This window comes from Ammodytes marinus (genome assembly GCF_949987685.1).
Source record: "Ammodytes marinus genome assembly, chromosome: 10".
In the NCBI taxonomy this organism is placed as follows: Eukaryota; Metazoa; Chordata; class Actinopteri; order Uranoscopiformes; family Ammodytidae; genus Ammodytes; species Ammodytes marinus.
This window is the reverse complement of record NC_137214.1, coordinates 17,154,328-17,179,344: the sequence shown is the minus strand read 5'-3', so window position 1 is coordinate 17,179,344 and position 25,017 is coordinate 17,154,328. Positions and strand designations below refer to the sequence as shown.

Genomic DNA, 25,017 nt, shown 5'->3' with positions numbered 1-25,017 from the left:
GGGCTGGCCAATCAGATTTCCTGCACACGTCCCTGTTTGCTGGAAGATGCAAAGTTGCCTCCTCTTCATTGAAATGCATTTATCATTTAGATAGTAGCCTACTCTTCCCCCAAAAGGACCATATATCTAATAAAAGAGCTATAGACCCGCCCCTGTTTCGAGCGTGTACTTCCTTGTTGTCGTTCTTGTTACTACAGTGACTGTTTAGCTCCGTCACCGGTTGGCTGAACCGCTATGACGTCAGCGTGACATCGGGAATTCCTCTCCCTGTACGGCTACCGAGCCGTGTGACGGAGCCAGAGCCTCAGACGCTGCTGCTGGGAAGAAGCGTCACGTACTGTGTACACGTGAGCCTTCAAGTTCACCGTTTTTCATGCTCATGTTTTCATTTGAGCCCCGGTCCGCCGACGCTGGAGACGAAGATGCGTCTGTGAGGTTGTCAAAAACAAGTTGAGGTTAAATGACAGCACTTACAAAAGAGGAAACATGGTCCACTGCATCTTCTCCAGCATTTCCTGCTTATAAACACAACATCCGAGATCTGTACTGCTACTAAGGTGACCCGAGCAAGGCCGACTTGAATGTAAGTGCATTGTGAATGACAACTTCAGTCAGCTAAAATAAATGATTGTAGCTATTATTACAGTTACACTGCAGCACTACAACCCTTTTACATATAGGCCTAGTATATAGGCTATGTCTAGGCTACAACATTGGTGATAGTAATTGTAGAGATTGTGTTGTGATGATGAGGCAAAATAACGGTGATATTGGCAAAGTAAACCAAGCAATTGGGCAGTAGGCTATTTCTAGCTGAAATTGTTTTTGAAATGTGGTAAAAAGTTGTTTTTATTTAAATTGATAACTAGTAGACATTTGATTTATAAATCTTTCATCTTTCTTTTAAAAATGGTAAAAGATGCACAACATCTGTATCTAACATTTTCTATAACCACAAGATGTAGCCTAGTCTTCTTAAAGGGGCACTGTGTAAAAATTTAAGTAATTTATTAGCTAAAATCAATATCCTCATTCATAAATATGTCCTCATTGGTGTAAAATCACCTCCGCCAATAATCTGAATTATCCTCCTGAGCGGAGAATTACAAATATTAATATTACACTTTGTACATTGAGCAGGCAGGTCTTATGGAGGAATCCATGGTTTTGGAATGTCATCAGGTGCATTGTTTAAAATTTAGAATTGTTCTTGTCCTTGAAGGCCACTGTAGCTTCTGTTATTATTCTAAAGGGTTGGGGTTACCCAGGGAGCGTTGCATTCTAGAACTTTCTAGAACTTTCTAGATGATGTCATATTACACACTGCACCTTTAAACGCAAAAACTAACATAGTGTTTATTTTCTGACTACCTATCAAAACATGCTGTGACCAGACCTGACAGACCTGACAGGCAGGTTCAATAATTAAACTAATTAACAGTTAGGAAGTTTTTGGGGAATGAAATGGATTATACTTTTCTTTCCGGTACAGACCAGACCTGACCATATAGTTTTCAGGGAGTTCTTGGGGAATGTAATGTATGTATTTAACATTTGTTGCCGATCTAGACTTGAGTCTTCCTGACAGTTTGTAGTCAGTTGATATGTATGTGGGATGCACTACATGTCTTGTCTGAAATGAACAACAAGCGGTCTGTCTTTAGGAAGAAATCTCTGTAAAAGTTCACAGCCATATGACAACGCTTCACATGATATAGGCACTGAGAGCTGCAAGAGGAAACAAAACCTCTCTTCATGCCGTTTCCCCCCACCCCCCATCAAACACACACTTTCACACAGGGATACATTTGTTGCCGTGTGTTTATCAGCTGAACTTGTATTGATTGATATTATGTAACTCAGTGTGCGTCATCCGTATTGACTCTTATCATTGACCACGTTCTCTGGGCAGCCAATCTGCACCCCCACACAGAGTTTGGCCGACCTTGTCACAGAGCTTTGCCGTATAGAGAGGGGATCAGTGACAGAACATGCTGGCAGCTCAGATGTCTGCTCCCAAGCTCCTGTGGCTGCTGGCAGGACGTCTTTAAATAGATAAACACTTTAGTTGTATATGCCAGAGAGAGGCCGTGACCTCTTGAGCAAGGTGTTTTCTCAAGTCTATCTGTGTCTCGGAGGGTGATTCGGCACAACATTGGCCCTTCTCTCTATTAGTTCTCGGAGGGTTAAAAGGGAACAGGCTAGTTACTGTCTTTCATTCTTTCCCTATACCCGCTGAGAGTTTAGCTCAAATGTCATACTGTACTTGGAAATGTTTCTCTTGATATCTTGAAAACAAATAAACTGTAGTCTTCCGTATCACTATCGCTATCCGAACAGATTGTTGCAGCCGTGGGAAGAATGTATCCGCAAAGATTGTGGTAACAATATAGTCAGTTTAAAAAAAAAAGATTCACTGGTCCCAGCTCCTCTAATGTGAACAATTGCTCGAGCTCTGTTGATACAGTGAATGGCATTTATTTTCCCCTATTTTCTGACCATTTCCAGAACAAATAGCTCACTGATTAATCAAGAGAATTATTGGCATATTTATCAATAGTGAAAATAATTGTTAGTTGGAGACCTAGTTCTTCGATGTGGGTTCTTTCAGAAGTTATTTATTTTCCTTAAAAACAAGAATTTTTTGTTCTATGTACTGGCATACCCAGTTACCAGTGGGTACAATTCTGTATTTTATATGTTTGCAGGCTATTTTCACATATCTAAAGCCTATGAATATCTTCGTTCTGTTCTCTCTCCCCCAGAAGGCCAGCCATGTTTCCCGATGCCCTAGAAGCAGCTGGGCAGGTGGACGGCCTGCCAATGTGCTCCCTGCAAACGCTACCAGAGCTCGAGGAAGAGGAAGCATCAGTGGAGAGGGGCCCAAAGAGACGAGGCCGCTACCGGCAGAGCCTGCAGCTTTTGAAGCCCTTCAGAATAACACACAAGTAAACAACATTTGTATTTCGGTTCATGTGGCGTCTCGCTGACAGTGAGCCAGATAAACACAGACAGTGTTTTGGCTGAAACATTGACAGACAGGCAGACATCCATTTAAACACACACATAGACACAAAAGGTTCACACGTGTTGTGTTTGCTGCCTGACGTGCTGTCAGTTGGGGGAGTAGCAGGAGGCTATGATAAGGGGTGAGAAACTTATCCCCCGGCAACAGCGCAGTGTTTGAACATATGCCGACTGATATACTGCCGTGGAACTTTTCTCGCTGCTCTCTCAGATTTCTGTGAAGAGTGTGCAAATGACTGTTCAAACACTGTGGGAATTATTCACCTTTTCGTCCAAATCTGCCAAGCGAAGGCGCCGCTTCTTTTTTTTCAGTAGCCTACGTGTGGGCCTGCTCCCCCGACATAGCACCTCTGCACTTTTTAGACATCTCGCCCATTTCTGTATTTCTTCTTCTCTATTCCAGGCACCAGCACCCAGTCGATAACGCCGGCCTCTTCTCATTTATGACTCTACACTGGCTCACCCCACTGGCTCTAAAGGCCTTCAAGGCATCCAGCATGTCTATAGATGATGTATGGGGACTGTCTTGCCACGAAGCCTCTGAAGTCAACTGCCAAAGGTGAGGTAATGGCTGAGGTTTGCCTGATGACAGTGACCTGCGGCAGTGTTCAGAAAACTCTATTTGAGGCTGAAACACAGCATTCCCAGAAAACTGCTAACGTTTCATTCGTGAGTTGTCAAACTTTTGTTTTTATGGAAAGATTTGACTAATGGAACTCAACCATCACCATCATAGAGCTCAAAGTCGATTTTTTGGGAGTGGGGTCCGAAATAGGGTCTCTCTACCTACTGCATTTTGTGCATTGTGAATGTACCATCGCCCTCATAGGAGACATTACCTTGTGTCTGCATAGTGTGTGTGATGCGTAGGTTCATGAGACATGGGTGACCACTCCTATATATGACCTAACCATTCATGGGAATCTACTGTGACACTGTTTTTTGGTTCTGCTGGAAAGAAAGGGAGTCTGGTGGAACTTTAACAGTCACTTCAAACACATTTATGGCCCTCTGAGAGATTTATTGTGTGGTTCAACTTTTGTCATGAACAATGAATGCACTCTTTAAGTGTTAATGTGAAAAATGAATAGATAAAAAATAAAGCACTCCAGGAAGTAACTCAGTGTAGGGAGGTCTTTAAAAAAGATAAAAATGTATATACAGTATAGGCTATATTGTTGGGGAAGGTGAAAAGGGCTGAGAGACAGACTAAAGTAGAATAGAGTTGGGTTTTGGATATGAGTATAGAATATTGCCAGACAAACAGTAGACTGCACATGGCATCTTTCTATATGCTATCCCACCCAGAGGTCACCTAGCACTCATATGCTGGAATGCTTCCTTGTCCCTGGATTTGTGTTTGTCCTAACTTGATAAAACTGTTGACACAGGGTGTGTCTACGAAACAGGTTTAGCTACTACTATAGGGCCTGTTTCAGTTGATATTGTACCTAAGCGTTGAAAATTACCTTACTAGTTTGCAACTAATCAAATTATGAAGATGAATGTAGTGAAAAACGTTGACGTCAGTAAAAAGTGCAAGTCCAAGGTAGAATTCTTAGAATGAAATATATGATTCCCTGCCATGTAAACATGTAAACAACTGTGTAGGATTTAATGTGTTCCAGACGTCCTTCAGGGACACATGTACATTGTGCCTGCATGGGAGGCTGCTATGTATAGCAAGGATTAGAGAATACAGTACAGTAAGAGTTAGTGCCTGACTTGGGTGGTTATGTCATTAACTCCTCTACCTGTGATACACCAAGTCTCCCTGTCACTTTCAGTAGCTGTCATTGACTGGAGCCAGGCTGGTACCTTTAACAGTCATTGTTTTCCTGCCAAACCCAAGCTTGAGAAATGCCTTGTATTAATGCGCTTAAGAAGGCTTACAATAAGGTCATTAGGGACATCTAGTTTTTACAACTAGTTGTAAAGAAACCCAATGATTTTTCCATCACTCAAGTGCTGTCAAGTCATGGTGCAAGGACTTGGCAGTATAGAGGAAAGTGTCTGTTTGAGGAAGTTGTATCTGGTGACAACTGTTTCAGTTGTAGATGACCTGTGCTTCTAAAAAGGCTCTGGCTCCGGGCCTGGAGCTTTAGTGCTGCTGCTGCTGCTTTGTGTGCTAAAGTGCACATAGAAGGCCAAGCAGCAGTGGACTACAAAGCTATCGCCTTGGCACGGGTGGGCGATGGTGTGTGCATGAGCGCCTCAGAGTCGGGACGTCTTCATTTTGTGTTTACATAGCTAGAACAGTTACGCAACTCACGATGCAAAGCTGAGACGATGGCGAGAGGTTGGGGGAATGGGAAAAGCACCATGGGAGAGTTGACACTTGTTGGTGCTCAGTGAGGTGCGAACCTTGAATGTGATGTCCTGGCCAACACACTCTCGAAACATCGGCTCTGCTTGCCAATCTGGCAAACTGAGCTAGGCTTTTAGGAACATTTCAGCTATGTTTAAAAAGCAAACCGTTCCTCCTTTTGAATCCCATTCTGTTGCCCCCAGTGCTTGTATTTTAATTTATGTGTGTGGGGCCACGGACACACTTAAAGACCTGCTGTTGTGTTGAGGATTTGGATGTCTTGGAAATTATTTTAATTATGACTATAACTATAAATGCACGACTTTGAAAGTATAGTGTGTTAATATGTGCCATTATGTAGCTCAATGCATGGTTTAAGAGCAGCACAAAATGTATTGCTCGCATAGACGTCTCATTTCCAGGGAAGTAGTAATTATCAGTGTGTGTGTGTGTGTGAGTCTAGTTGGTTTAATGTTCTGTCTGTCTCTGATACGTTTTTAATAAAGTCATTAGGGTGAAAATGACTTTCTGCAGCTGCTCTGGTGCTGCTTTATGGAGTCATTACCAATGATGCATTTGGTCAACAAGATATTTTATCCTCTTCAAGGGGCATTATACAGCAATAATACATTAGCGCATATTTAACATGTTTGGTAGAACCTTTCCTTTTTCAGTCTAATTAAGAGATGCATCATTCATAATTGTGAATTGTAGGTCACCTTTATTAACAGCTTAGCGGCCAAACAATACTGCTTTTATGATTTTCAACCGCCAGACAGTAATAGCCACCCATTGTACTTTTGGACAGTCTGATAAATTGGAAGTGCAACTCTACATTTTTGAATTAACTTAAGTTTATGAAATATAACAATGCATAACGTATTCTTTTCACTTACGATATTTTTTTTCTTTCACAAATGTTGACTTTGACAATACAGTGGATTGATGCTATGACAACACTTTGCATACAATTCATGTGTGCTGTTGGGCCTTCCATTGTTTGCTGCAACCTCCTCCAAAGCACCTGTCACATATTCTGGGGTGCAGAGATTATCTTCAACATCATGTGCAAGAGTGATGATGCAAGTGGGGAAAAAACATTCAGCAAATCAAGTTTAATAACAATGTAATGATGCTTAGTTGAGCTGTAAGGTCATATAACTTGACACCATTCTGTGTTTTCACGGTTCCAGGCTTGAAATTCTGTGGCTCGATGAGCTGAAAAGACGAGGGCGAGAGGGGGCGTCCCTGACAAGAGTCTTCTGGAGGTTCTGCAAAACCAGAATGTTGGTGGCCATCTTTTCCCTCCTCCTTACAATGGTGGCATGCTTTGTTGGGCCCGTGAGTACCAGTCTAAAACCTTCTTTCCTATTATTTTCCACTGAGTCGGCTAATTTTGCCTTCAAGCGTGGTCCCAAGTCTGTGTGTATTTTCTGAAAATCGCTTTATCCTGTTTCACGCTGGTCTGCAAATTGAAATTAAACCATACTGGGAGATTTCAAAGCCTTAGATAGTGAAACTCATACTAATACCATAGATCAGCCAGTCATGCTTTGGTCAAGAAATATGCTGTTTTGTTCCATTGTCTGCCAAACCTTTTAACTCTAGATTTCCCATCTAAAGAAAAAATCTCCCATAGCTGAGCATCAGCCAACAGAGATTCAAAGTGCTGATTTATATAAACATTTCTCATCAGACATTTTCAATAATCACCTTAAAATAAAGGGTCATTATGGGTTTGGAATTTGCAGTTTATGATATTACTGAGTTGATCCCATTGTTCCTCCTGCTCTAAGCTGTTTATTTTTAAATGTGATGGTATTTATACAATATGTGCCTGGCTCCTACTTCCTACAACTAATTGCATTAAGTGGATTTACTTCTTACACAATGATGCATGTGTCTCATATTCCTGACTAATGGCTGCAATTAAAATGAAATGGGTGAAAGCACAATATAGCCTAATTAAAACAGTTACAGGTACAGTTTGTCAGATGTAAGATAATATGTCTAAATGTGTTAAAGGATTGTGAAGGTATTTTTTTTTAATTTGTTACTGTGAGTTGATCAAGGAGTCAGGGAGTCATGAAATGTATGACATATATACACGTGACAATATTCTCTTTCATTATCTTCTCATAATAATCATCTTTCTTTTTGGGCTTGGTTCCTATCCTGCTGATCTCTATCTATTCCCTTAATTGTAGCCTTTCCTTTTCATCCCCTAGGCTCTCCTGGTGCGAGCTCTGCTGGAGTATTCTCAGAGCTCAGAGACGTGCGTGCCGTATGGCCTGTGTCTGGTGGGCGGGATCTTCCTCACGGAGTTGATGCGCTCCTGGTCGCTGGCGCTCATGTGGGCCGTCAACTACCGCACCGCAGCACGCCTCCGTGGGGCAGCGCTCACCTTCGCCTTCAACAAGATCCTTCGCCTACGCAGCACTAAGGACATCGGTCCAGGCGAGGTAGGTGATATACAGTAACCCTGCAGGGACACCACATGCAGATAATAATGATAATATAATAGTTATTTTATTTCAAAACACAAGTTAAAAAGTTTTTTTCCCACAACAAGTTAAAATCAGTTGTCAGGTTTAAAACAAACAAAAACATAGTCGATGTGGGGGATTTTGAGGTATACTTCAAATGACTAGTTAGGCAGGTCTATGGATGATCAAGGAGGTACTTTATTGAGATTGTTACAGAGATAACTTACAAAAGCCCAAGACGTCTTGTGACATGCAAACGAAGCAGCGGTAGCTCCTGTTACTGAGTTGCACACACAGATACGTATTACCCTTCACGTCATCCCCTCCCTCCAAGGAATATGTGTAATGGTGTTGCCGACTGGCGCTATCAGTTCTGTCTCTTGGCTAGCTGCTACCGATGGCCTTGAGAGCTGCCTGTAAACCTGTGTTCACAGAACGTTTGAACAACAACACATCTTAAAAAGTAATCATTGTCCGACAAGTTAATCTGGGAATTAGGACAACTGTATTTGTAAAGTTGCTTTTAGTCTTAGTTAGTGTGGTGATACTTTCTGTGTCATTTGTTCCATAAATCCCGGTCTCTCTCTACCCAGCTGATTAACATCTGCTCCAGTGATGGCCAGCGGCTGTATGAAGCAGTGTCATTGGGCTGCCTGCTGGCCGGGGGGCCCCTGGTTGGAATACTGGGTCTATCCTACACTGCATACTTCTTGGGCCCCACTGCTTTGCTGGGGTCAGCCATTTTCATCCTCTTCTACCCAATCATGGTAAGACCTGAGCTAGAACAATTTGTAACAGTGAGGCAAAGGATCAAAAAAGCTTGTTCAGTTCAAGCAAAAGAGTCTTCGTTCTTAATGGGATATACCTGTATAAATAAAGGTTAAAAAAAAAAGTTAAAACTGTCAGTGTTTTTTGAATATAATGTAAATTGCTGTCAACAACCAAAATGAAGTTGCAGAAAAGTTTTAAAAAAGAGTTAATGACAAGAGTCATTTCTGAATTCTTGACTTGATTTAATTTCTTTGCTGCAACTTTTTTTTTATTCAGTTAGTTGAAGACATGAATACTCATCACTTTGTAGTATCTTAAACATTAATTCAGGCTACAACCAGCACTTTTTTTAAAAGCATCATAACTCTTTGGCTATCAATCTCCTGTCAACTTTGTAGCTGTTATTGTCAAATTACACTCAGTCTGGGCCACATGCCTGAGAGCCCCGGAGACCCTGATATTTGATGTGAAAGGCATTTATCACTCTGGTCCCCCCCAGACAGGCTTGCAGCACAGATAATGTGATTGTGTCTGCTTTCATTTCCTTCCCCCGCCACTTATTTGCGCTTGTCATCATTTCCTCTTGCTCCCTGTCTGGACAGATGCTGGCATCGAGACTGACGGCGTATTTCCGCAAGAAGTGTGTGACGGTGACTGACCAACGCGTGAGGCTGATGAACGAGATCTTGGGCTGCATAAAGTTCATCAAGATGTATTGTTGGGAAGACGCCTTTGCACAGAATATTAACAGTGAGTGACCCATCATTTCCCACCAAATGACTCAATACAATATCATGTCACGGTCATTTCATTTTTTGTGGTCAGGAGGGGATGGCATTCTAAGAGATGCTTTTTGTTCTCAAACCACTTAGAATAAAGAGGCACCTCATTCGAAAACAAGTTACCATGGCAAATTAGTAACTAATTGTTGAGTTTATCAGCTGAAATTAGACGTATCCTCTTTAGTGAACTAGGGAGATAACCCTGACCCTAGATCCATTTTCATTAGCTTGCACCGTTTAAGTCTTTCCCTGTGCCATCATCGGTAATCAAGGCCAGTTTAAATCCCATGGCCTCAAGGTTAATTTGAAAGGTGTTAGGGGGCCTTATGATACCCTGAATGACTGTCGAGGCTGCTTCATCCGTTAATTAGCTATAGTCTTTTTTCCCACAATGCCTTTGCTGTAGGTTGTGGATAAGGATTATTTTTCCCTTTTAATCATGCCTCAAAATAGCAAGGTGGGACTCCTTTTCACTGATGTCCTTTGGTTACCGATTATAGTGATCATTATTTGGCATTCAACTTAATGCAACTATTGTTGCCATGTCATTATCGTGTTTTTTTATCCTGGGGTGTTTGACTTTTGCCAATAGCGTCCAAAACTTGTTATTAGTTATTTATTTTATTTTCACACGCAGTGCATCTTGAGCTGAATTAAAGATGCACAGGTTCCTTTGCACCCTATGGAATGGCTGAATATGAAGGTAGCATTTGCATTTTGGGAGATGCAAACTTGCCGAAAGAGGGACAGAACTTTACACTTGGACAGTTATCAAGGCTCAGCAGCAGGTTTTGAAGCCCCTTTCACACCATCTATGGATGTGGGGGCCCTTGTCATCCCTCTTATATCTATTTCCGTCCACTCTCTGCGTTGGTTAGTTAGTGACTTTTATGGTATTGTTGACTGTATGTTCACTGGAGAACCTTTTAGGAAATCACCCTTACTCTATTTTCTCTCTCTCTCTCTCTTTCTCTCTCTCTCTCCCCCCCATCTCTCCCTCTCTCTCTCTCTCTCTCTCTCTCTCTCTCTCTCTCTCTCTCTCTCTCTCTCTCTCTCTCTCTCTGTTTTCCCCAAACAGAAGTGCGATCAGAAGAGAGGAGCATACTGGAGAAAGCTGGGGTTGTCCAGAGTCTCACAGTGGGTGTGGCTCCCATCGTAGTGGTGATAGCCAGTGCGTGCACTTTCACCCTACATATGGCTTTGGGCTATGACCTGACTGCAGCTGAGGTATTTCATAACATGTGTATTTTCTGTCTTTCCCTCCAGTATAGTAGTGTTATGATCGATTAAAATGCGCCCAGCACTCCTTAGAAAGGATGCTTTATCAATTAGCTAATGTTTTGTCCCCCATTCTCTACAAATCTACCTCAGGCTTTCACTGTGGTTGCAGTTTTCAACTCCATGACCTTTTCCCTGAAAGTCACACCGTTGGCTGTGAGGGCACTGTCTGAGGGTGCTGTGGCAGTCAAAAGATTTCAGGTGAGAAATATAGTCTGTGTACTGCCCGTGTCACAGAGCCAAATAAATGACTTTTAGCCAACAACACAAGGATAGCTGGTATGGTTGTCATGTAATGCACCCAGTCCATGTTCTTACACACAACAGGATTTTCCACAATATTTTGTATAGGAATAATAGACAAAGGTAAACAGAGTAAAGTAGCTCTAGGGGATGTGACTATAGTATGACAGTGGACAAGCAGGTTTTACCATTCTGTCAACAAATCAAAAGGTGCTCTGTCAACACCCCATCGCCATTTTTTGACATACTGTATTCCAAACACATGGAAAAGTTGCATGTTAGTGAGAGATGGTTTCAGAGAGCCAGCTAGGGTTAAGTAAGCAATCATCTCTGCAAGGAATGCACCAAAAGGTTTGAGGCTTTCTGTGGTTTTACTTCCAATGTAGTGCATAATAAAGTAATGAGGCCATCAAAAACAGGTTGGACTGTACCTACAGCGAAACTGAGGAATGTACTGTTGCTGCTGCACGTTCTTCATTCTGCCTCAAGTACATTAAATCATGTTTGTACAAGCTTTTGCTTTGCCAGAAGCAAAGGCAAACACTTTGAGCTAGTTTTGATACATTTATTTTACATTTTCACAGAAGCAAAAAAGAGTAGTCATTTGTTTGACTTGAGTTGTTAAATTGTGTTATCCAATGTCTCTACAGAGGCTCTTTATGATGGATGACAGAGAGACTGTTATGGTCAAAATGGAAGATCCTAGCAACGCTGTGGAATTTCAGGACGCCACACTGGCTTGGGAAAAAGCGCGCCCTCCCGCAGCAAAGCCCAACGCGCCCCCCAAGAAGCAAGGGGGGATCAAGCGCATGTTTCGCAGGGAGAAGCTCACCCTGTACATCTCCACTGAGGACGGCAAAGGAAACAAGGAAGCTCCCAACGCACAGAGTCTCCTCACAAATATGGAGCAGGAGAGTCCACAAAGCACCATCTCTTCCACCCAGAGCATACGACCCCCACTGCACAAGACCCTGCACCGCATCGACCTACGCATTAAGAGGGTAATAACACAAAACATGTACACTAAAGCTATAGTGCGTAACTTTTATCCCCCCCCCCCCCCCCCCATGAGGAATTCTGAGGAATTACAACAACACTGGGCGCATCAACATGAGGTAAGCCTTCGGTGATTGCGCGTGGATTTTATACCTGCTGCTGTATGTCCAGGTTTTTTTTTAGCAGTACAATCAACAACCGACATAATTTGTGGGGCGCTTCTTGGAATATTCTGCGCTCCTGCACCAGTGTCAGGCAGTGACACCAGTTTATAAACGCTGCCATACTGAGAAATACAGAGAGACTTTCATGGAGCTGATAGGCTTAATCAATTTTTTGGGCAATCGCTTGAATGTAACCAACTTTCAGTTATATGAAAAAGTTACACACTATAGCTTTAACTGGATAAAAGAACTTTTTCAGTTAAGGAATCAATATATTGTTCTGCTTTATGTAATTCCCTCAATGCCACTTTTTTTTCCCTTTTCAAGGGTTCACTGGTTGGAATCTGTGGAGGTGTCGGTAGCGGAAAGAGCTCTCTTCTGTCAGCTCTACTGGGACAGGTGAGATTCAACTAGACTGCTGAGTTCATGTTTCCCTCTTCAGACAGGAGAGGAATGAATAACAGTATCAAAGATAGCTTTAGTATTCACAACCTACAATATGAAAAGGAATGGTACAAGTGTTTTCTCTCCCTCTGACCCATTTGTTTTTGTGGTGCAGATGACCCTGTTAGAAGGTAACGTGGCTGCCAGTGATGGCTTTGCTTATGTGTCACAACAAGCCTGGATCCTCAATGACTCACTGAAGGAGAACATCTTGTTCGGAAACGCGTATGACCCAGAAAAGTAAGATAAACTAACCGTGTAGTATAGGAGTTATGAAGAACAAAAGCAGCAGAGGTTAAAGATGTTCACGTTTTCATCCTCATTTCTTCCCTTCCAGATATAATAATGTCCTGGAAGCCTGCTGTCTTCTCACAGATCTCGCAGAGCTCCCATATGGAGACATGACGGAGGTATCTGCTTCTCAGTAATATCCTTCTTTACTCATGGCCAATGAAGTGTGTAGGAGTTTTAGTTTACTGACTGCTTGCAATTCAGGGCAACCACTACTCTACTGGAGAGTTTTATTGAGTTTTTTTTTGTCTTTCTTTTTTTAGATTGGAGAGAGGGGTGCCAATCTGAGTGGAGGGCAGCGCCAGAGAGTTAGTCTGGCACGAGCCCTCTACAGTGAACGGCCCATACTTCTCCTGGATGACCCTCTGAGCGCTGTCGATGCTTGTGTGGGTTCCCATGTCTTCCATAAAGCTATCAAGGCTGTCCCCAAGGGCAAGACAGTGCTCTTCGTAACCCACCAGCTTCAGGTAAGGAGGGGCTGTCCGTCAATTTGTACGCATAATGACTGATGTGTATTTTTGTAGTGTCCGTTTATGGCTCCTTTAATAACCAGAAGGGAGACGTTTTAAAAGCAATCCCGATAAGCTGATTAACATTTAAAGCTCTTAATGTCTGCAAAGTGTCTGCGATATCAAATACTTACTGTTTTGCCTCGCTTTTTGCCCCTTAGTATCTGTCTGAGTGCGACAACGTCATTCTGATGAAGGATGGGCAGATTGCTGAGTATGGCACCCATGCTCAGCTAATGGGTAAAGAGCGTGACTATGCCTCCCTATTCAACAGCATGCAACAAGAGGTAAGCATCAGATCAGCCCCTTTGAAAGGGAACATATTCCCCCCCCCCACTCTCCTCTCCTACACACTTACATTGAACATTACAAGCTAAATAATTCATAAGCCCAGAAAGGCATTGCCAATAGCTCGGCAATGTTAATACATACATGGCCTTTTATTCTTTTATGTGTATTTTGATTTACCGGTGAGCTGCTAAAGACCCTGTCACTGACAGATCTGTTTAAATGACTTCCAGGGTGATATTGTTACTGCTGTGATATGTGGCGCTGGCATGTTTCAAAACTCCCTTTCTCTTTTTGTACTGGTTTTGTCGCTTAGAATCTGGTGAAAGAGAATTTAAAAAACAAAGAGCAGAGGGCAAGTGCAGAAAAGGTTGACAGGGCTGTTGATATTGCCCCAGTCATACCAAAGGAGCACAAGATAGGAGGTGAGAGACCCTGCCGCTTTTCATCTTGCTCAATGTAAAATTAATGCTGAATGCTCACGAGTTCACGAGTAACTTCTTTCTCTCTTTCTTCCGTGCATCTTTTGTTCAGAAAAACTGATGAAAGCTGAAGAAAAGGGCTCGGGTGCAGTTGCCTGGTCTGTGTATGGGGCCTACATCAAAGCAGCAGGAGGTCCAGTCGTCTTCATCATCAACATCTTCCTCTTCCTCTCCACAACAGGCAGCGTAGCCTTCAGTAACTGGTGGCTGAGCCATTGGATCAGGCAGGGCAGCGGGGTGAGTCTGGAGACCGTCCTGCTTTACTATAACAGACACTTCTTTGTTTGGCTGTATTTAGCTTCCAAAAAGAAAATGAACTACTGATTTTTCAGTGAGTTGTTGTGGGAGGCGACTGCGCATTAATCTGAATGTGCTTGATTAAAAAAAGTACCAGCACAGCGGTAAACGTAATTAAAAACAAGCAGGAGCAGTGAAGAAACAGATGTGCAGCAAAGCAGGCGGTGGCTGCTGTTGAGAAAAAATGTGATGGGAATAGTAAACACCATTGAACTGATTGATCTCCATGAACTCTTTGTTTGCCAAAGTGTGCTTTTTTTCTAAGTTTCATTAAATGTAGTATTTTTTTCCTCAACCTTTGTGATGTGTTGCTCCATCTGCCTTCAGAACACATCATTAATCTCGGAGAATGACACGATGGCGAGCAACAGCATGAGACTCAACCCCCATATTCAGTATTATACAGCTATTTACGTCGGCTCCATGGGTGCTGCGTTATTGCTGAAGACGGTGAGAGGGCTGGTTTTTGTCAAGGTAAGCTTCCCCCACACCATTTTGTCTCTTGTGTCTTGACTGCCCTCTTCCTGTCACTTGTTCTGTCCACTTGATCGCCGATGAACTTTAAAATGATAGCCCGGGATTGAAAGGAAAATGAAAAGTTGATATATTAGTGGTGCACAAGTGCTCCTGCCTAATTGTCTTTATTGTCATTTGTACGCGCTCTAATGGTTTCAGGGCTATAATTGAAAATGCCTGTAGGCCAAATCCATTTATCTTTCTGATGCCAGGTTTTACAGCTGTACAACAAACACATGTGTGTGTGTGTGTGTGTGTGTGTGTGTGTGTGTGTGTGTGTGTGTGTGTGCGTGCGTGCGTGCTTGCGTGCGTGCGTGTGTGTGTGAGAGTGTGTGTGAGGGTGTGCGTGGGTGGGTGGGTGCGTGCTTCCAGAGGCAGAAAGAGGCAGAGAGAATGGAAGTATGTGTGTGCGTGCATGTCAGTGAACCCTTCGGGTGTGTGTGTCCTCTTTTTCAAGCTAACCCATCCTGACACTGCATCGCAGGGGTTAGGTCCCCACGTTTATGTGTGCCACTTGAAATTGCTAATTTTTCAAAGATGGCTAATCTTTTTTAAATACCCCTGGCTGTGATGACTTCTTTGGGAGTGTTGAATATTCCATTAATGCAATTAATTTGTTCTCTGCTGCCACATGGGATTTCTGTCCAATTGTTGAAATGGCTCTTGCTCATTAGGTCATGACCTTTATGTCAGCCTCCCGGAAACTCATTATAAAATTTACTTTTGACAGCTTGCTTTGTGCGAGGAGAAAAAAAAACATCCCACCACTGCGCACTTGCTTAGCATATGTTGAAGCAGCGTTTGTTACTCAGCATGGAAACATATGAGCGCCGCTGTATTTATCCATTGTTTGTTTTTGTGTTTGTGAGGCTGAGCACATTGACAGAAGATTTCCCCTCCAACTGTCTGTTTATCCAACCATTGATTATTTTTCGTAACTTTCTTTTCAGTCAATTGTGTTTACATGTGTCAGGTTCTCCTGTTCAAAACACATTGCTGTTTGTGTTGACAGTGTACGGTGAAGGCTGCCTCTGTGCTGCACGACAAGCTGTTCCGCCGGCTCCTCCTCAGCCCCATGCACTTTTTTGATACAACACCTCTGGGACGTATCCTGACCCGCTTCTCCAGAGACATGGACGAGGGTGAGGCTTGACTTGTCTTGACTGGGAAATCTCTCTGAAGTCAAACTGGTTGACGATGTGTAGTGCCAAGACAAGACAGGTTTAGCGCCTGAGGGAGTGACTCTGTTTTATCCACTTCACTGGTGCCTTTTCTTGGCGTGATTATTTCTGTCTTGCTGTTTTTCGGGTGGGGGGGGGGGGTTGGTTTTGTTCTGTAAGCATAATATGTTTTGGGTAAACTAAACCCCTCTCTTTTTTATGACACATATGGAGATAGATAGATCCGACACCACAAAGTGTATCTGAAAAAAAAATATATCTCCTTTTGCTACAGTTGATGTGCGTCTCACCATGCAAGCTGAAATGCTGCTGCAGAACCTGACTCTGGTGCTCTTCTGCTTGGCGATGGTGGGCATTGTCTTCCCCTGGTTCCTGCTCTCCATCGTGCCCCTGGGAGCCTTCCTCTGCATAGTCAACCGTGTCGCCAGGTCAGACTTTTTCGCCACTTCTGTTGTTTTAATTGCTATTTCTATCTATCTATCTATCTATCTATCTATCTATCTATCTATCTATCTATCTATCTATCTATCTATCTATCTATCTATCTATCTATCTATCTATCTATCTATCTATCTATCTATCTATCTATCTATCTATCTATCTATCTATCTATCTATCTATCTATCTATCTATCTATCTATCTATCTATCTATCTATCTATCTATCTATAATGCTGCCAGTTTAAATTAGCTTTCTGTATCGGGTAAATTGCACCGGCTTTGTTTTAAAAAGAAAGGCATGGCCTACGTTACACTTTAAATGAATAAACAACAGAAGAAGACGTGGCAGAACAACTCGGAATGATAGTGAATGAGGTGATGCAAAAATGTTTTATTAGTACCTGGAGGGGGGTGTTGAAAGGGGAATGAGGAATACTAAAGATGAATAAAAAGTGAAAGAAGTGCAGTGATACAGTCATCTTTATCTGCGAGTGTGTAGAACGTTATCACCCATTGATTTGATTCTTACCAGCTTCTGTTCGGTGCGGGAGCGCTCTGGAGGATCTGATGACTCTGCTTTATTCATTATTTACGGTTTTGCAGCGATTGTGCAATAAAGCTGAAGCCACCGAGGGCCTGCTGGTTTCATGGGAAATAACCACAGCATCTTGTTATTTCCTGTATATGTTAGAGCAAGAAGAACATGACACTCTGCGCTATTGTTTTTGTGGTGTAGTTAAGAGAATAGGTATGATAAATCACACACACACACACACACACACACACACACACACACACACACACACACACACACACACACACACACACACACACACAACTATCCTGCTCACTGGCAGTGGTTATGAATCACTTCATATCTAGTACCCAAATAAACTGGAATTCTTTATGTTTCTTAGATCAGATCTATAATTAATAATATAATAACTTTATTTGTATAGCACCTTTAAAAACAATAGTTTACAAAGTGAGGTAGCAAAAGCACATACAAATCAAATACTCATAAATACATCAAATCAATACACATAACCATATGAACACATCATTGTTATGGTGAAAATTGAGTTAACAGTTGATAGATCGAAAAAGACAATGAGAAAGACTACAAAAAGACGGCATCACATAAAAGCAAGTCTATAAAAAAGAAATTTAAGAAGTGATTTAAAAATAAGTGTTTTATTCAACAAGTCTTATCTCTGATTCATGTTTGTCTCTTGACGAATCGATTTCATTATTGGAATATCTTCATTCATCTTTTCAGTGACATTGTTTTTTTGGCAATAAATGGTGAACTTTGACAGAGTAATAGCACGCAGGAACCAAGCGGGAGAGATGACTGTTACAGAAAGGTAGTGATCGCCGTTGGCAACACTTCCTGTTTTTTACAAAGTTACGGCATCCCAGGATATTTTTGGGTGTTACTTCAGACTACATCTCCCATTGAAAGTGTCATGTTCCTTCCCTTCACTCTCTTCTGCGATTTATGAGAAGTCATTCATGGGAGTCTTGCAATTCTCTATTCTGTCTCGATGTCTAAAACTAGAACTATTACCCCACCTTTGACAACAAACACTCACTCTATCACATGGACGGCAAGTCTGGTGTCTCTACGGCTTCCAACTGTACGGCTGTGTGTGAGCGTAGTGTGCTCATAATGCACGAGCATCAGATAGTAGAAATGTGAAAACACTTGGTGGTTGGCCATATCCCACTCTGGCCACTGTGTCATCGATACCTGTCTGCCACGAAACCGCGTCATTAGAGCTAATGCATCTTCCATTTCTAGGTGTTTAAGTGGTGTTTCACTCATAAGGTGTCAAGTCTGTTCTATTTTCAAAGTCTCACAAAATGAATAAGTAGTTGATGGCAGCAATATTAGTGTGACTGAAGTGTGACATGAATAATTCAGATCTTAAACCCAGAGTAAATTACCTTCACAAAGGTTTGTACTTAACATTTCATACTTCAAAATGCAGTTTATTTTGAACCTATACTGCATAGGATAGAGTGTTCTTATTGGTGTTAATCAGTTTTATTTCATTTATTTGAAAGATGTGTTCCCCTCATGTCGGAGGGGGCCTATTTGCACACAACACCCTACCATTTTTAATCTTCAATCAGCGTTCCGATTATGCAGTGCTGCAAACTTCCCTCATTGGGATTTCCGCAACCATTTAGGGTTACAAATCAAATCAAGCGTAAATTATTTTTATTTAAAAATATATATCTTTCTCTATTTAAAGGATTCTGATTCGTGAGCTGAAGCGCCTGGAGAACATAAGCCAATCACCATTCACCTCTCACATCACCAGCAGTCTTCAGGGACTGTCCACAATCCACGCCTACGGAAGAGGCCCTGACTTCCTTGAAAGGTGAGTACAATAGTGTTGCTCAAAGATGGAGATCATTCAACTTTAATCTAATTTTATCTCTAGTATTAATTCAGTTTACTCCAAGGTAAGCATGTGAGGATATAGTTCTGCTTTCTCTTTTTCTGTCTGAAATTGGTTTATCTCTTCTTTTTTTTCAGATATCAGGAATTACTGGACACCAACCAGGCCTCCAACTACCTCTTCAGTTGTGCCATGCGCTGGCTGGCTGTCCGCCTGGACCTCATCAGCATCTCTCTCATCACTGCTGTAGCACTTATCATCGTCTTCATGCACAATCAGATCCCTCCAGCCTATGCAGGCCTGGCCATATCATATGCAGTGCAGGTTTGTAAACAAACACATGTAGTAACACAGAATTAATCAAGACACTGGCTGGCCTAGTAGAGTAAAGGGTTAGAAAGAGGGTGGTTCCAAGCTACAGGCAAGAAAGAAAAGATGGCAAAGTAAATCCTCTGAACCTTCCGTTCTGTTTCTAACAAAAGCTATATAATGGTTTTACTAGGGTTTCATTTTGCCTTAAGATGTATATTAGGCTGAATATTTTTCTGGTTGTTAACTGCCCGTTCGTTGAAAGGGAGCAGCACATGTCAATCAATGTAAGTGTTCCGTAGTATTCTGTGCGTCAGTTTCAATCATTCCAGATCTCTTTGCTTTTCTTTCCCCCCCCCCAGCTGACTGGCTTGTTTCAGTTCACGGTGCGGCTGCTCAGCGAGACAGAAGCTCGGTTTACATCAGTTGAGAGGATCGATCATTACATAAAGGTGAGAGCATTGATTAGCTCAATGAGGAAAGTGCATTATGTTGCACTCAGACGTATTGAACACCCTCACATAAGACTGACTCAATCTAGAATCACACCATCAGATGCATGGCCAGCCCAGAATGACAAAGCAGTTGGCATGTCCAGACGTGTGCTTTTTCGTTACGTGCGTGTGATTTTGTATGTGGGATAAACACAGCAGGAAGCAGATAGCAACCCAGTGTGGGGTCTTTACACACTCCTGAGCACATGCCAGAGCTTATTTCACACAACAGCCATCAAACTGCAAAGATACAAATATCAACACAAATGTTTTCTTTTCAGTCTCAAATGCAACAAAAAAATCGCTGAAAATTCTGTAAGGGGGGCCTAGCACCTCCACAGAGATTTATTGATTAATACCAGATACAATCACTGTTTTTTCTTATCGCAGTGTCTAGAGAGTGAAGCACCCAGAAAAAGTCCTGAAGCGGCCACTCCAGCCCGCCCCTGGCCTCAGCAGGGAGAGATCACCTTCCAGGATGTGGAGATGTGTTATCGCGAGGGTCTGCCGCTTGTGCTTAAGAAACTGTCCTTCAACATCAAGCCTGAAGAAACCATCGGCATTGTGGGCCGCACAGGATCAGGTATAGCTGGCCCCTTTGCAGCTCCCTCGGCCAGGAGAATCATCAGCCTGTTTCTTTAAAACTCTTTTTCCAACATGTATGTACATCTTCTCTGTACTTATTTTTGCAGGAAAGTCCTCTCTGGGTGTTGCTATGTTCAGACTTGTGGAGCTAACCGGAGGCTCTATTATCGTCGATGGAATCAATATTGCAGAGATTGGTCTTGATGACCTACGAAGCAAGCTAGCCATCATTCCCCAAGAGCCCGTGCTCTTCATCGGGACAGTCAGGTAATCTGAATGATAATTACTTGTATTGACAAGCTTTGTAACTTATGCATTGTTCCAAAGCTGCAAAATTGAAAAGGCAGGGCAGAGAGAGTGAATGAAGCCTACTCCTCAACCATTAATGTGATCTTAGTCGACTTTTACAGTGGGAAAAACTTCAGTGTCTTGTGTTGCAACAATGTGGTCATTCTAGGCATCTGTCACACTATTGTATAATACAGTACATAGTGTCCAATCGCGTGCCTTCGGTTAACCTTCCTGTTTACAAGTTACAATTTACATTTTGTTTGTCAAAACTGAGCAGAATTTAATTGAAAGTCAAGGTTGATTCAAAAACCAAACATCAGCATTGCTTTTACACCAGTAGTCAGATACCAATGCCTTGTGAGAATTGACAATAGTCAGCTGAAGGGTAGGAGGGTAGTATCGGCAGTGTACTGTACCCATATGTGAACATTAATTCCAGTTAATGAATGAAACTGTTTTTTCTTGCCAATAGGACTAATTTAGACCCGTGGGATCAATACTCTGATTCCCAGATATGGGAAGCTCTCGAGAAGACGCATATAAAAGAGATGGTAAGTGACAAGATGGTTATACGTATACTATCAGGTTATGCTAAGTCATGCATTACTTGAATAGAATAGGCCCCTTATATTTGTCCTCATACCTTCCACAGGTCAGCCAGCTGCCTCATTCGCTCCACTCAGAGGTGACAGAGAATGGAGGGAACTTCTCGGTGGGAGAACGACAGCTACTCTGTGTGGCCAGAGCCCTGCTGCGCAACAGCAAGGTGCAGATTGTGCAAAAGATTGTGTATATTATACTGAAGTTCACATTGACATGTTTGGCATAGGTGATTATAGCAGCTCAAGAAAAAGATTCTCCTCAGTGTTATGATGAGAGAACAAAGAACCTCTCCAACAGAAGTGTCAGTGTGCATAATGTACCCGGCATGCGATACCACTGCCCTCTAGTGGTATGCATCAGGACTTCATCCCAAAAACTGCTAAAACATGAACTAGATATGAGATTCATACAGTAAATAGTGGGAGGCTTTCCTATTTGGTGGTAATATCCAGAATTTTTTTTTTTTAAATAAAGCACCGTTTCTTTATTTGGATATGGCATCTCCTGTTTTGTTGCTACTTGCTAATTAAGGGGAGGCGGATTTGTTTACATTTGCAGACCCTGCAGTTAGTTTACAAAAACATATTTAGTCTACATGTAATTCTAATTCTAAGTATTGAATAATTCTATCATCTTAAATCCAAAGTAAATTTGGATTTAAGACACCGGCAACCAAACATAAAAAAATGTCAAGGTTTCAAAACCGCTTCATTTTCCATCATATGCTACCGTTCTAAGGTATAGGACAGTGAGCATGTCTCTAAAAACCTTGTTGAGCTGCTCACTTAAAAGACTGCTTTTATTTAAATGTTTTGTTTATTCCAATTTTCCTTTGAAGAAAGGTTGTTGAGAATATGCCTGTTAAAATGTACCCCCAAAGTTACACTTTTGAGTTGTTATCATTTTTTCTGTTATATCTGTAACATTTGCTACTTTCTCTTCTATAGGTCCTTATATTGGACGAGGCCACAGCAGCCATCGACACTGAGACAGACCGTCTGATCCAGGAGACCATTCGCAGTGCGTTTGGCAGCTGCACCACCCTCATCATCGCCCATCGTCTCAACACGGTGATGAGCTGCAGCAGGGTCATGGTCCTGGACAGCGGCCAGGTGTGTAGAAATGACACATGACTGATTGCAACGCACCGGTCGCGCCACTCTGGGCCCCTTCGGTTAAAAAACTCATTCCCAAGTTGAAACACCTCTGATTTACGGCGTGAATTGGCCCCTTTGAGGCGATGGATTGGATGAGGCAGCGCACATTTTACTTAAATGGTTTTGCTTTGATGCAGTAGTAGTAGTGATAAAGAAGTGAACATGAAACACACATGAATGATTACCAGTTTCAATGTCACCCCTTAACCCGCATTAATAGGTTGACTTAACATCTTTACCTAAGGATTCATTAGTGTACAGAGCTGAGAGGGATGGATCAAACGAGATGGATGCATCAGGGCTAACAAGATCCCTAATGTGTTGCCAATATGACCACATAGCAACGCTCTCAGGCCTCCCTGTAGTTGGGTTGCTACATAGAAATGAATCAAGTTGCCCTGAATGGACTGTTTCTTGCTGTTTGCATTAAATGGCACATTTTCAGATATTTGGTTGTTAGGTTTGCTGTGTCCAATGAAGCTGTGCCAACTTTGCTTGTAATACAATATTTTAATTTGACTCCACTTTAATTTAAGACATAAAATATTGCAGAGATACAAGAAATCTTATAGTTTGAGTCATGTTAACAGCAACAACATTTGAGTGTCAGCAGCTGGGTGTACATTACCCTGAGGGATCAATTAGCACTGGTGGTTACAGAAACTTGTGTCATTCACCGAAGCATAACACGGCTGTCCGACGACAACATTTCTCATACATTCAAATTATTTTCATACTCTGCCTGAGGGAAATAACGTGGGTTGCAATAGTCTAGGAGAAAATGATGTGTTTTTATTTTTGTTCTCTCTACAACAAGCTCACGGAATTTTGCAAGTTGAACCTCTAAATAATAAATACTGATCACTGTTCTATCCTTTTCATTCTTTTTAGATTTTGGAGTTTGACAGTCCTGCTGCTTTGCTGGCAGATGAAAAGTCAAGATTCAGAGCAATGATCGAAGCATCAGAAAACCAAAGCAAATAAAAGACACTGGAGCGGAACTTTGGATGGGATCAGTGTCGCCACAAAATATGCAGTGGAATACCTGAATTGCACATAAAAAAAACACAATTAACTCAATCAGTGCCATGGTGTGACAGTGAAGTGTTAAGGAATACAGACTTTGCGACAGGTGCTCTCTGTAAAAATGTCTGTTTATTTTCAAACTGAACACCCAGGGACAATATTTTTCAATGGCACATCAAATCTCTCTATGCAAACAAAGACATAACAGCCTTCTGCTCTTTGCCACCATGTCACAAGAGGTACTGACAGGAGGCCAAATAATTAAATAGAGTGAAACAGCGAAAGGACTCTGGCAATAGCACTTTATATTTCATGTGGAGACATGGAAGGACATGTGATGCTTCCTTTTCCTTTGGAGGTCAGCTAACCAGTGAGACTCCAGATCAGTTTCTTGTAATTTTATTTGCATAACTAAGACCTCACAGTGCAGGAATTTACTGTTAACAATTTATTATTTAGTATTGATTTTTCTAATACAGTATATCTTTAAAAGAATCACATATTTACCATTCCTACAGTAGGAGGTTGTGTCTAATTTCACTGTTTGTTTGTTTTTCAAATGTTTTATGCATTCAGTTCAATGTTGTAATGCAGTCGTTCCAGTAAATTATTGCAGACGTGCCTAGCGCTGTAAACATTTTCAGGTTATATAATGGAGTTCGCCATGTAAGCAGGCGTTTTTAGACTGCATTTAAGTACTGTTATTTTTTAATGAGTTCATGTTTCCTTTAAATCCAAATGGTGGAGTTTAAAAATCTGCACATTTTACACTGATAATTATTTTCTATACCAGCAACATAATAACGATGTTGAACAAAGTGTGTATCACAGTTGCAATCAAGGTTCTGAACCATTTCATTTGCAACAAAGCTGGCACTGATCAACATCAGGATGTGTCTTCAAATGTTCACGTTTTCACAAAGTTGGAGATTGTAAACCTTTGCCTTATAATCAAGTGTGCTGAACAATCATGAAGAGTGCAATATCTTTCTTCTGCATTCATTCCTCAAGATTGCCTTTATACACATGAGATTGTTTCGTTGCAATATTCTTTTGTTAATGTTTGATTCTTGTCTTTAAAAGTCTTGTTTTTCAATAAAAATATTTTTCATATATGCAGATGTCCAATTGTCTAAGATATTTTACATTCAAATCGAGAACTTAAAGGGAAGGTCTACTGTAAATAAAATAGGTATAATGCCTTTTGTAGCTCAAGTCTCTTCATTTGCTGCAAACAATCCTGCTCCACAGCTGGTAATGTGCTGGCAACAGCCTGTTATGTGCAATTGTGGAAACAGCTCAGCTGTTAGCAAACAACAGAAATTCCTTAACAGGGTAATAGTTGACCTTATTGAAGTACATGTTCTTAACAAGGGTGAAAGGGAAATTGTGGACTAGTTATTTGTTTATTTACTAAAATGTAAGGACTTTACACTCAGGCCTAAATCATTGGGATTCTGATGGTTTTAACAGTTTGCCCTACACCTGTTTATGTTGAGAATTAACCCATGGCAGCTTGATGAATGATTATAAAAAACTGCAAGTGAATGTCTAGGAAAGTTACACATTAACAAACACATTGAGTCATTTGTTGGTCCTATTTTGGGACCTAACTCAGTCAGGGTCAGAATGTGGCTA

The 25,017-nt window shown here is 41.7% G+C and overlaps 1 protein-coding gene across 2 annotated transcripts; it reads left to right on the top strand.

Annotated features, from left to right (window-relative positions):
• Positions 1–326: 326 nt before the first annotated feature.
• LOC307256770 (ATP-binding cassette sub-family C member 5) lies at positions 327–24,484 on the top strand. Of its 2 annotated transcripts, none has more exons than XM_080035862.1 (29): positions 327–583; positions 2,769–2,948; positions 3,431–3,586; positions 6,529–6,676; positions 7,564–7,797; positions 8,415–8,588; positions 9,195–9,342; positions 10,453–10,601; positions 10,746–10,853; positions 11,546–11,896; positions 12,383–12,454; positions 12,615–12,739; positions 12,837–12,909; positions 13,054–13,257; positions 13,461–13,586; positions 13,904–14,012; positions 14,122–14,306; positions 14,694–14,840; positions 15,895–16,024; positions 16,338–16,491; positions 18,765–18,893; positions 19,052–19,238; positions 19,586–19,675; positions 20,108–20,300; positions 20,410–20,569; positions 21,066–21,144; positions 21,246–21,359; positions 22,144–22,308; positions 23,245–24,484. In XM_080035862.1, coding segments are annotated over exons 1-29 (4,185 nt in total). In that variant the 5' UTR covers positions 327–581; the 3' UTR covers positions 23,338–24,484. The 2 variants fall into 2 exon arrangements, with proteins under 2 accessions (XP_079891988.1, XP_079891989.1); XM_080035863.1 differs by having other exon boundaries at positions 2,766–2,948.
• The last annotated feature ends 533 nt before the right edge of the window (positions 24,485–25,017 follow it).